The following is a 13325-nucleotide window of genomic DNA, read 5'->3' as shown; positions in this document are numbered from 1 at the left end:
GCACTCATAAGTGGCCATAGCGTTTCCTAGTCGTTAGGGAGGGACTTCAGCTGGCAGAATGTACACACACAAGCACCCCCCTCTGGGCAGCCAGGGGCACTCATAAGTGGACATAGCGTTTCCTAGTTCTGAGGGAGGGACTTCAGTTGGCAGGATGTATGGGTCCTTAACACAAACCAGCGCCCCCTCTGGTCAGCCAGGTACACACAGTCTGCCTGCGCAGCCCAGCTGGCGGCCTGCAGAGTAGAGGCATCGGCGGACATGGCGCTCCTCAGAGGGGAACGCACACCTGTCCGCGCTCTCCAGCTTTAACGCAACAGGTGGTGCTGATGAGCCTGAAAACGATTAAACTGGGCATTCTAAACTGGAAGAAGAGTATGGGTTAATTTTCTTTTAAAAAAATCCTATTATAAAATAAATACTATTCTAATCCTATTCAGTCTGAATTTTAAAAAAAATGGAAATTGCCTGTGATGAAGTGCTATGTAAATTTGCCCTTAATTAGTTACTCCAACAGGCACAAATAATATGTCTCTGTCTTTCACCTGCATAGGCCCTATGTTAATATCCAATGTGAGTTGCAGAACTGAAAAAATCATCATATAGGAAAATTATCACCATTTTTTTCCAAATCATCAGTTGAAGTTAATTTGAATGCAGTTGACTGCAATGACCCTGAGCCAAAAACCCTGGCCAGCAGCCAGCCATCTTCCATTCATGAAATGACACAATCGAGAGCATCTCCTCGGCCCCGAAGACACGCCCAACTCTGAACACCCTCCTTTCTGACCAATGGGGACAGGGTCCAGAGGACGGGCGTTAGGATTGGTCACAGGTGAGCCCTCCCTCAGCTAACAGGACGACAGGGTGATGAGCTGTGATGGCTCATACCCGCCTGCAGGGGGCGCTGTTCTCGAGAGAGCAGTAGGTGAGCAGGGGCTGCAGCAGGGTGTCCAGTGCCCGGGGGTTTCCCGCACACCCACGCCCACGTCTGACGGTCCCCAGCGCCCCGCCGCAGTGGAATATGTAACCCAGTAACGGGCTTCGGTTTTATTTTGGGAGCAGCACCGACGTCGGTCCCCTTCCATTCGCAGAAGAGGCTGCGGCTGGGCTCAGGATGAACGTTCCTGTCTGACCACCCAGCCAGGGAGTTACAGGCAGCAGTCACTGGCCCCCAAAAAACCAGCGCTTGCACAGGTAAATTAAAATAAAATTAAATATAAATAAATATTTAAAAAACCAGTGCACAAGTTTCAGGTTGCTTCGGCTTTCCGCACGCTTGCAGGAATTCCTTGGCAGCGCAGGACTCTGCAAAGGGGCTTAATCCCTCCACGTGGCTTAAAGTCTGAGCATTGCCTAAATGTGTGAACGATTTGAATGGAATATGAAGCATGACAGTAAAACAGTTGAGTGAGTGAGTGAGTGACAGTATAATAAGAGTATAACATCATGCGACTTCAATGTCTTCGCTGCAGCTGCATTGCAATAAGGTTGCTTCCAGATTACAGAGCTGAACTGAAATATGTGTCATTATTATTCTGTGCATTGCAAGAAAAAAGACATTACGTTATTTTGTGTGTCCGATTTCTTGAATTTGCATTTGCACGTCGTTTTTCTTTAATTCAAAGGCTGCTGTGTCTGAAGAAAGCTTACCATCTCTGCACAGTAATTACCACTTCCTGGTAAGTCAGGCAACCCCTCTTCTGGTTTATTTAAGATTAAGATTTTCGTAAACGTACACTGCCTGCCTGTTAGCTGCCAGCTCTCTGCATATTTACCTGGTTAAAGAAGAAGAAGCTCAGATGCCATTGTACAGTAAATAATTTTTTTTAATCGTTATTTTCTATTAATACCCATTCCTCTTTCCAAATTGGATCTGGGAGGTGACCCAAATTTTCCAGCAGCACCTTAAAAGGATGACCTTTTCTCGCACGTCAGGGTTCGGGTGTGATGTCTGTTGTCATGGTACCGTGTTGTCAACGGCGACCCGCGGTCGAGCGGATGAGGAAGTGAGCAGGCAGGAGATATCTCCACACAGATATAACCAAGCCAGCCGTGTTCAGTTAGAGTTTCAAAACCGGGCAAAGACGCATGTGGTCCTTCATGACTGGAGCTGATGGTTTGGAGTGTGTGTGGGGTTGGGGCAGGATTGGGTGGGTGGGGCAGGATGGGACAGGGTAGGGCAGGATGGGGCATCATGGGGCAGGGTGGGGCAAGGCGGGGCAAGGTGGGTTCTCATGTTTACATGTGAAGCAGTTTGCAGCTGTCCACAGATGTAATTGGTTCACACTAGCCTTGACTGAAGTTGTTGTAGTATGGAATGGTCTTCCATCTTTAGCAACATTTTATAAATCTGTAAATCCGTTTGGCTGAAATTGTAGCTCAAGTTTTTCTGAGACTGCCGGATCCTTTATTAGTGATGTCACGTGGATGGACCAGAGGCCCACAGTGCTGCTCAATGGTGTGACTGACAGGTCAAACATCCCATAATACACTGCTGCACTTCATCACAGATTGACAAGACTCGAGCTGTGCTGTCTAATTTATGCAGTCAACTAGTCACAAAGAATTACCAAAATGGCTGCTGCTTGTCGCTCATTTTATTGTTGTGCTCTAAGCTGTTTTGAGAAAGTGAAAGGTACTATATCAATGCGAGAGTGCTCACAGGCCAAACTCAGGTTCTGCAGAACAAGCTGATTTTTCCCCTTAACATCCATAATTAATTCAGACCCAAGAAACCAAGTCAGATGTGTTACTTGTATAATAAACTGCTTTAATTAATCAATTGTGTGCATTGAGTAGTGTAGTATAGCGTAACGGTTGCAGCTTGGCCAGTTAGCTAGCAATCACAGTAAGGTACAGTGATGCTAAGGCCTTGTAGCTAGGTTACCGTGACAACACTCCCTGGCTACACAACCCTCAGGTTCAAAGTAACGACATTGCCCTTAGCTATGGGCAATATCGCCTATAGCTGGCTGGTAGCACGTTCATCTTTGGAGCCGTTGGGCGAGTGAGTGAGGCGTGGGCTCAAATCTCACGTCGGAAAAGAGTTTTAAACTCGTTACCATAGCAGTGAGGAACCAGTAGACCATGTGGCTCTCCAGGTCCAATGAGAAACCAGCAGACCATGTGGCTCTCCAAGACCAGGGTTACACACCCCTGCTTGAGCCTTTAAGTTGTTTGGGAAGCTTATCAAAGACCTGTCGGCCACCGAAGACCAGCTCTCCAGTTACCCAAGAGGCTCTGGACTTCTTCTGTGGCCTGAGGGGTATGTTCCTCAGTGTGCTTCCATTGGGTTTACCTTCCTTTCCATCTTTTCCATCAACTAGAATTTCCTTTCCTTGCTTCATTGGGCTTTCTAGTTTTTTTTTTCCCCATTACCCTCAGGACATTTTCCAGTTTTATGAAAGTCTAATAGTTAAAAGCGGTCTGAAACATTTGCAAATTGGTTGATTGGGTCAGAAAAATAGGATCCTGTGATCATAGAAAACAGGCTCTCTCGCTGTGCTGAACATTTCACAGCTTAAAACCGATGGCATTAAGCGTCAGGGCTCCCAATCTTGTGAATGACATTCCCCAAATCATGTGACAGGTAGAAACTGTTTTGGCCTGTAGATTAAGACTCAAAAAAGTTTCCTTTTAAGTCTCCTGTTCAACATCCGTGCAACAGAATCCAGGGCCACACTGTACCTTACTTGAGTCGTGTTGTTCTTCAACTGTGGCCAACCCCCCTGCCGTGGTCAAAAGGCTGACCGTCAATCACCGTGACGACCTGTTTTGTAAATGACACTGTGCAAAAACAAGGATTGATTGACCGATTGATTAACTGCACTGAGTTAAAACCCTGAACCCTCCCGGATCTGGAACATGGACATGGAAGTAAAAAGTGCTGTTCCGGGTTTTGCCCAGCACAGCTATCCCAGCTAACTCAGTAATCCCGCTTCATGAAATATCCCCCCTGGTCTTGTTGTACACTCAGAGATAATTAAGCAGACCTGGTTGTTATGCTGTTATGTAGGCCAGGCCTGGCTGATTGGACGTTGATTTATGAGGGGGGGGGGGGGGGTGAACCTGACGGGACGGGTATAGGACGGTTCTCCATGGAGAGCAGCAGGTGACCAGAGTCATACGATAGCCTCTCCCCCCCCACCCCCACCCCCTAAAATTAGGCCAAGGAAATTTCCAGCGTCCCCCAAGACCTTCATTTCAGGGAGGGTTAAACTTCACTGCAGCCCCCATTTTCCATTCAGCTGCTCAAAGCAGGCTCCTGCAGAGGCAGGTCAGGCAGAAACAGGCTACAGACAAGTCATTAAGCCATTAAGTCATCAATAAGCTGGCAATTCATTTTATACATATATATATATATATATATATATATATATATATATATATATATATATAACAGAACTGCGTCAAATAATTTTAGAAAATACTTGAGACACCAGTAAAATACATCCATACATTTTCATCAAAATACTGAAAAATCATATGATCGTGATTTATGGCAAACATGATTTTTTTAAAACAACAACAACAAAAAAACTCAGATCTGCATGAGTGTTTTCAAATTTAACAGGCGTCAAAAATATTTCATATGCATACTGGACTCAGGTCTGGCTTATAGCAAATGGCTGTCACATATTGTAAACAGACAGTGGAGTACAACTGCATGTTCTACCAATACTACTAATTCTATGATACAAATATTAATTACACATTGCATATACATGACTAAAATGGAATCATACAAAAATGTTTATTTTTTTAAAGAACACAAAACAGGGAAGGCACAGTTTTTTCTCAAAAAGTCAGAATCACATTGAGAGTGCTGGATTATGTTGATTAAGGTTGATAACATACATATTTTTTTGCATTTGAGTGCAGTATAGATCATACTAAAGCCAATATCAAGATCTGTTCATATTTGAAACGATTTTGACCAACATTAATTAACCCTAACATACCTGTACTCAGGGTAAACAAATGAGTATTCTTGTAACACAGAAAATATTTTTACACATTGTAATACAGCCGAAATTATCATATATAAATATCATACGGTGTCCATGTTCTCTAGAAAACTAATACAGCAATAAAAAAACAAAATTAAAACAATAATTTTTTATAGTTTTATATAATTAAAGTCTTGAGTGAAGTTCTGAGCAAGAAAAACAGTTGAGTGCTAAAAATGCTAAAAAGTTCGGGATGAGCTGTGTTGTCCCAATTTTCTCACAGTGAAAATGACTCACAGGTTATCTAGTTCCTAGTTCACAGCTCATTTACAAGTCAATTTCTCCCGCTACACGTAACAATCCATCATCTATACCCGCTTATTCCTGGTCAAGGTCGCGGGGGGTGTGCTGGAGCCTATCCCAGCATGCACTGGGCGAGAGGCAGGAATACACCCTGGACAGGTCACCAATCCATCGCAGGGCACACACACACACCATTCACTCACACACCTATGGGCAATTTAGAGTCTCCAATTAGCCTAAAAAAAACACTTCCTCTGTTAAGGCACTTACTTCGCCCTGAAATTTGTCTGATTGTAACATACGAGCCAGCATCATGCTGAAACCTGTGATTTCTACCCACTTCATTCATATAAGAACATGTGAATCAGTGTCCACAGTCAGATATTTGCTTTCTTACAATGCGCAGTGTATCAACTTTACTAATATCTGTAATCAGATCCCTCGCATATAACCACAAAAAAATGCACAGTTTGGGACTGCATTTGTGCATTTGTTTTTTTTTATACTAAAGGGCTTAATTTCATACAACATATTTGCAGATTCAGTAATACACTTATGGAACCAACAAAAGTAATTAACAAGTAACATTTGAAATACTAACATGACATACAAAAAATAGAAATACTTGCATATGACCACCAACAGTACAAGATGTACATTGGCATTTGCATGAACAAAGTACTCACAGAAAATGAACTACCCCACATAAACCCATTATGTGCTGTAAATGAATTCATTTTGCTTATACTTTTTCAAAGGAGTAACACCCAAGAAAAAATTAAGTTGCACTGTAGGTGAAACACTCATTAGTCATATATACATCTAGGTCTATCCAGTTAACATAGATTCACATGTAAAAAATAAAAATAAAAAACAGAAATGAATGATATACTAAAGTTGTATAAAATATATTTTTTTTTAAACAAGTTTACTTAGCATGTAGCCAGCAAAGACTAAAGACATAAAACAAAACAGCCGCTAGCAGTATGATTAAAGTTGGGAAATGTTGAATACATCTGTGACACAAGATTAATTATATATTTTTGGAATATAGTGTACTTGTTGACACTGCTGAGTATCACCTTTTAGCCTGACAGAATGCAACATGGCTGCACTATACATAAACAGCATCAGTAAAAAAAAACAGACTGAATCAATGACATCATAAATAAAGAAAAGGAGTTGTAGTTTGACGAATCGTCAATGTTTCACGAGTCTTGAAGGCTCAGTCCACCTGAAACACAAAGCCAAGATGAGAAATATTAGAGCTGGCTGCACGTCGACCACCACAGAATATCACAAACGCCCAGGAGAATGAGTAGAACCGCAATAAAAACGACATTTAAAAAAAAAAAATCGCCTGGTTTCGTACAGCGCAGAGAATGCAAAAACAAGTAGTTCTGCAGATGTTCTCCTGAGTTCTCCTGGGCCGTTCTTCGGATTTTCCGTCAGCACTAGTGTAGAAAAGTTAAGAGAGCCAAGCAGCGAAGACTTGGGGAGGAGCTATAGAGTTTCAAAGGCATGAGATGGGCCGCTAAGCATAGAGACCTATTCTCAGTCTTTGCTTGAGAATTCCGGAGCTATGAGCCTCCGACCGTAAGAACCTGGACCTTGTCCAAGTCTTGGTAAAGAATACATCTGGCTGTTTTTCAGGTTCTCTCATGCTCAATGATGAAGTATCTGTGAGGATATATTGCATATTTTATGACTGATCGCCTGCTGATCGAACCTCTCTTAACGGGGCACCGCGTTGTTGGACAGTGATCGGACATCCAAGCTTGTAACCAGACTGTATCGGGGCTTAGTCCCTTGGCAACCCTTCTGGGTAAGGCTATGTCTACTAAATGTCAAGCTGTGTGACTAAATGACTAAACATCGTACAAGTCACCTTCAATGACAGCAGCTGCGAGGAAGATTAACAGAACCAACCGGACCTGGGTCAAATACCGATCTGAAATACGACGCCAGTCGATTTTTAAAACCGATCCCTGTAAGTTACAAAGAAGCATGTCACTAACCCAAAATGTACAAAATGAAGAATCCTGTTCTAAGCATTAGTGTTAAAATGTAGGTTTCTTTGTAAAATAGTCAGTAATCTGTCGGACATTTACCGTTGTCTTAAGATTTCCGTGGCCTCGTTATTTTGCGGTTTTTGCCATTTTTATTTCAGGACGCCGAAATGCTGATGGCTCTGAGCGCTGCGCCCCAGTCCGGCCTGCTCGACGCCCAGTTCCCCCCGGCCCTGCTGCCCAAGCCGGGCAAAGACAACGCTCGCCTCCAGAAGCTTCTCAAGAAGAGCGCCAAGAAGAGGCCCGCGGCCCCCACCCCGCAGCCCGCCCCCCCGTACCGCTCCACCCTGTCCCCCGTGAACGAGGCCAGCCCCGACCAGGAGCACAGCGACGTCTCCACCCCGCCAAAGACGCCGGACTCCCCGGCCCACAGCAGCACCCAGTACACCAGATTCACCGTGAAGTCCTTCTACCAGCACACGCCGTCCCCTTACCCCCACCTGCGCGGCGTGGCCCAGGGCAAGAGCGCACAGTTTCCCCCGCAGCCTAACGCTGCTCCCCCACCAGGCTTTCAGCAGCAGAAGGGTACGTTCTACACGCCTACACCTCCACCACCACCACCACCACCACCACCGGCATTTGAGGCTCCAACCTCTACTCCAGCACCAGCTCCAACGTCTCAACCAATCACAACTCCCGGCCCAACTGCAGCTCCAGCATCTCAACCAATCACACCGCCTGGCCCAACTGCAGCTCCAGCATGTCAACCAATCAGACCTCCCGGCCCAACTGTAGCTCCAGCATCTCAACCAATCACACCTCCCGGCCCAACTGTAGCTCCAGCATCTCAACCAATCACACCTTCCGGCTCAACTCTAGCTCCAGCATCTCACCCAATCACACCTCCCGGCCCAACTGTAGCTCCAGCATTTCAACCAATCATTTCTAATGGTTTACCTGCTACTGCAGTATCTCAGCCAATCACACCTCCAGGCCAAAGTGTTGCCCCTGTTAAAGTTCAAGTTCACACTCAAGCTTTTGTGCCACCCTTGGGCCCAGTTGTGAACACAAACCCTCCTGTCCCCACCCAGGAAGGGGTAACCAGCCTTCTCAATGGTGCACCTCAAACCACTGCATCGGCAGTAAATGGGGTCCAAGTGTCCCTGTCTACTGGACTCCAGGCCCGGACTGTATCTGAACATCCTGGCCCTCTGCTGATTAACATCCAAACCCTCAAACCCAAGAAACCCAAGTTTGAGGTTCCCCAAATAAAGATATACACATCTAAGGCAATGTTTTATGAGGCATCGAAGACGCCACCAGACACTTCAGGAATGAAAACCCCTGATTATGGAATAGTGGACGGAAGACCTGAGAGTAAAACGCCAACATACGACGGTTTGGTGGCGAAAACCCAGTCAGGGAGATCAAAGACACCCTCCTACCAGCCTCCTGCTCCAAAATCACCCATTTTTGACATATCAAGACCCAAACCGCAGTTATTCTCACCGTCTCCCATCGTGAACTCGCCCCAGGTCAGCGGTGTCCCCACTGCCTACACTGACACTATGAAGCACATGGCAGTCTCTGCTGCTGTTTCCCTGGTAACCAAAGAGCCTCCATCTGATGCTGGCAGCCTAAAGCCCGCCCCTCGTGAACACTCTACAGTCCCAGCGATGAACGATCTTGGAACCAAAAAACCGAACGATTTTTCGCCACCAGTTTCTACTTTGCTGAATGGCATAATGGTTGAAAAGATGTGTAATGATGTGTCAACAACGGTCACTCACGCACGCACAGACCAGATGCCCAGGCCTCCTGTAAGCGATGGACCTTATGATCTGGTTGAAGCGGCAACTGCTCCAGTCGGATATCAAACACCCAAGACATCAACATACAAGGCCCCCAATCCAACAGCACCTGTATTTGGGCATCAAAAGGCAAGGACTGTGACTGGTGCACCACCTACACTCACCCCTTTTGGGCAGCAGAAACCCAGGACACCTTCATCCGAGGCTCAAAGGTCGAAACCAAAATCAACATATTATGGATTGACTCCGGCTGAATATGTTGCCTACGGTGGAATAAGAAGCAATTCGCCCGCTTATAGCACTTCTGCACCCAAGACACTGCCACATGATGTGCCTGAAGCACCAGAGGTGATAGGAGCCAGTACCCCTCTTTTATCTGAAGCCCCAGCACCTGAAACACCCTCAAAACAACCAGAGAGACCTACCGCTGCTCCCATTCAGGTGTCAAAATCTATTACTTCCACCAATCTGCACACTGTACTTCAGACCCCTGTTGTTTCAACAGGTTCTACTGATGTTCCAGGTCCAAAAGTACAGGATAATGAGCCTGGACCGACAATTGAGTCCACAGTACCCAAAACAGAGACAAAAGAGTCTCCGAAACCGGCTTTGGATGTACAGTCCGCTAACATGCTAACATCTTTACTCGGGGCATTCAGGGGAAGACCTTCCACACAGACGCAGAGAGGAAAGGAAACACCGACATCGTCATCTTCTGGGGCCAAGACTCCTGTGGAGGATTTAAGCGCCAGTAAAATTCCAGCAAATCAAAGGCAGACCGAGCCAAGTGCTCCGAGCCAAACCGCGCGGGAAACGCCCAAACCCACGGCTCCCCCCGCACGTGAAGTTTCACCGCCCGTGACCCCTCAGGCGGCCTCCGCTACCGCTAACTTTCCAACCGCGGTGAGTGCATCACAGCCGCCGGCTCAGCTGACAACCAGTCAGAAAGCAGATGGCAAGCCCCCAAAGACTGGCACGGCGGGGGCGGCGGGAAAGGCCGCTCAGGAGAAGATTCCCGCAGAGGCCGGAGCCTCTACTTCGGGAAAAAAGAAGAACGAAGGGGAGAAGGCACTGGTTAAAGCGGCACCCCAGTCGAAGATGCTCCAAATGGCGAAGGGCCTGAAGTCGAAAATCAGCGGCTGGGCGAGGCTGAAGAAGCACATGGTGGTGGAGCCGGAGGAGCCGACGTTCCCGGAGCCGGAGAGCGAGTCGAAGAAAGAGGGCGGGGGCGGCGAGGCCCCCGAGGCGGGGAACGCCGGCGAGCGGTCATCATCGGGCGGGGATCGGGACACGCCCAAGAACCCCCCGAGAGCGATGAAGATGTGGGACGCCGTCCTCTTCCAGATGTTCGCCACCAAGGAGAACATAATGCAGCAGATCAACGCCGGCAAGAGCGCCTCGGAGAGGAAGGAGCTGGCCGAGCAGCCGCCGAAGGAGCTCCCGTCGTTCGTCCACCGGCTGCCCGTCCTCCTGTACAGCCCGCGGTTCGACGCCCGGAAGCTGAAGGAGGCCGCCTCCGGGCCCCTCACCAAGATCGCCGCGGTGTTCGAGAGGGGCCTGCTGAGCCGCAAGCAGCCGGACGAGGAGCCGAAAGACTTCAACCGAACCGCCAGAGGGTTCAACACTTCCAAAACCGCCTGATCTGGAAGCTGGAGAAAGGGTGCTCTTTTATGAGGGAAATTGACTTCACACTTACACAAGGGGGGGGGGGGGGGTGTCAATCTCTGACATAAAAGAATATGTAAAAAAATGATCTATGATGCCCTTTAAGCCTGCTACACACGAAGCTGATTTAGTCCATCGCACCAGCAGAAATAGGATGGTTAAATGTAGACACTGATACGCTACGACTAACTGGTGTCACCATGTCCGCCATCACGCTCATAGTGAGGACACAATTTCATGATTTCACGATTTCATGCTTGCCGGATTAGGTCAGAATAAGTAAACTCTTTGCATTCCATGCTTTACAGTACAGCAAAAGATTATGTTGATTATAATTTTTTTGAAAATTTGCCCTCAAATTACACTATATATATATATATCTTTATCTTTTGGTAGAAAAAACCCCCAGAACAATGGATACTGTTGCTAAGGCTGTAATGATATGAAATGATAATAACCACAAGTGTAAGTAAGTATCAATACATACATCCCTTAAAAAAGACAGCAGTCATGTTAAAATATTTTTTTGTATAAATACAGTAAGAGATTCAGTAAAGCAGAATGTTAAGGGTTTTTAAGGAATGGTTAATATCAGAGCAAAATTTCAAACCTAAGAATTTAGCATTTAGTCGTTCAGGCAAGAGTATTTTTATTTTATCGCCCACCGATCTTAATAAACCAACAATTTAAGCTTCAGCACTGAAGCGGGCATTTGAATCCGAGATGGAGAGTCCATTTTGGGCCAAAGTACTGAAGGGCTGGCTATGATGTTTACCAAGTCATTATCATGTGACCCTAGTCTGGAACCAATCATGTCTTTTCCCCTAAGCTTTAACTCACTTAAAATGAAAATGCAGATTGAAATCAGCATTAACTTGCCAAACTGTGTCTGTTGAGAGAGAAAAAAAAAAAACTTAACACTCCTACTTAATTCAAAAGACAAAATTAAGGATGAATTGGAAACGAGCAGATTCGACCACTTCAACAACCCATCACAAAGTGGCCTGATGACTTAGTGTTTGAGATCTCACTGTATGTGGGTGTAACATATGGGAAAATTCACCCAAAGGTGGGAGAGAAGAAATTAGTGATTTCCTGCTTTGGCCACAACACCCGGGAATGATCTTTCCAGATTAACCCCATTATTTGTTGGAAGCCAAAGCCTGGAAGACTGCCTTTTGGTTAAAGCAGGAAATTCTCAGATTAATTCACCACATCAGATAATTAGGGGTGTGGCTAAGTATTACACAAACCAGGTTTGCAACATTTAGATTTAGCACTAAGATTTAGAAAAGGCCCAGTAATTAGCTTTCATGCTTATTAATTTGCCGTTAGTGTAGTTGTATAACTTCACAGTACACTATAATATAGCAATAGACCAGGGTTTTTTCCTGCATAGAGAAATCTTTGGCGCGCACCAAACCCTGTTCATGCCAGGAAAAACCCTACAATAGACTCATTAAAAGTAATTAATTCATAATAAAAAAGCCATAAGTAAAACTAAGCAAATAAAAACAATCCTGAACAATAATTACGTTTTCAGTAAATTACCTGAAAAGTACGATTTGGTTGGGAAAAAAAGACATTTGAATAGAAGGTAAATAGTTATAGTTTGAGTAAATACATGTCTTGTAGCAGTGTCTATCTAATATAATGTAATGCAGAACATTTTATTATTTAGATATTTTATATCTTTATTGTATAGATTTTATAGCATTTAGGTGTGTTACGGCACACATGGCATGTTACCCATAATTTGTGGTATCATAACTTTAGCCATGAATGTAGAAATAATGGAAATGTAGCAAAAATGTTTTATTTTCATATTTTCTTATGCAGTGTATGTTTTGTAATGCCTATTTATGTCTCTGTCAAAGCATTTGTGTTCAGTCTTTCCGCATGTTTACAGGTCAATTCATTATCAACAACCCACAAAGCTAAGACATCTTCTTGATACTTTTGGTAAAGTAAGAAATGGGTATGTAAAATTCTGCAAGCATTCATTAATACCCTCGGATAGTCTGGTAGAGCTTTTAATCATTTTGAACACAAGAATATTAAAAACAATTGTATACTTTTTACAGGCTTGAAATGGCATTGAGGGATGGGGGTGCAGGTGTGAGGGGCGTGGCTGAGGGGGTGTGGTTTCAGAGGGGTGTGGTCAATAGGGGGCGTGGTCACAGTGGGGCTACGGTACAGGAATAAGCACAGGAATCATGGGAATTCAGATGACGATGGAGGTACAGAGGGTGAGAGAAGGAGAGCGAGAGACAGTAAAAGTATTGTTTTGAAACAAAACAAAGAAAGAAGCTAATTGTATGTGCAGGGGACAGACGGACAGACGGAAAGCGAGACTTAAATGGGATCTCAGGACTACAGCGGTGGAAGAACGGACAAATGGCACCCTGGGGATTTCCGCACAGTCCACTCATGGAAGAAGCTCACGACCCGCACGGTCATGGACCTTTTTGGAAAAGGAATAGGCTGCTCTTTCGACGGGGCAGACTGACTGCTGTTACTCCAGACTGCACCCCCTCCCTCGAGAGGAGGGGTCACCTGTTTTTTTTACCTGGGGAAGCAGAATG

The 13325-nt window shown here is 45.3% G+C and overlaps 2 protein-coding genes across 3 annotated transcripts in view; one reads left to right on the top strand and one right to left on the bottom strand.

Annotated features, from left to right (window-relative positions):
* The first annotated feature begins 805 nt into the window (after window positions 1-805).
* prr33 (proline rich 33) lies at window positions 806-12809 on the top strand. Its single transcript, XM_064313413.1, has 3 exons — window positions 806-1197; window positions 1629-1682; window positions 7426-12809. The coding sequence occupies exon 3, from the start codon at window positions 7435-7437 to the stop codon at window positions 10714-10716; it is 3282 nt and encodes a 1093-aa protein (XP_064169483.1). The 5' UTR covers window positions 806-1197; window positions 1629-1682; window positions 7426-7434; the 3' UTR covers window positions 10717-12809.
* The window catches only part of lsp1a (lymphocyte specific protein 1 a), a 46155-nt gene continuing 37567 nt past the window's right edge, over window positions 4738-13325 (bottom strand). For both annotated transcript variants that reach the window (XM_064313414.1, XM_064313415.1), the window contains one exon: window positions 4738-6489. In XM_064313414.1, the coding sequence (XP_064169484.1) occupies window positions 6464-6489 (26 nt within the window). In that variant the 3' untranslated portion in view covers window positions 4738-6463. The remainder of the gene's footprint in view (window positions 6490-13325) is intronic.

This window comes from Anguilla rostrata, chromosome 16, assembly GCF_018555375.3.
Source record: "Anguilla rostrata isolate EN2019 chromosome 16, ASM1855537v3, whole genome shotgun sequence".
NCBI classification, from domain to species: domain Eukaryota; kingdom Metazoa; phylum Chordata; class Actinopteri; order Anguilliformes; family Anguillidae; genus Anguilla; species Anguilla rostrata.
The sequence above is the reverse complement of the archived record's forward strand: the minus strand, read 5'-3'. Positions and strand labels throughout refer to the sequence as shown.

Bases quoted from the DNA above. Each gene is read 5' to 3' on its own strand.
- prr33 (XM_064313413.1), top strand. From the start codon at position 7,435: ATGCTGATGGCTCTGAGCGCTGCGCCCCAGTCCGGCCTGCTCGACGCC.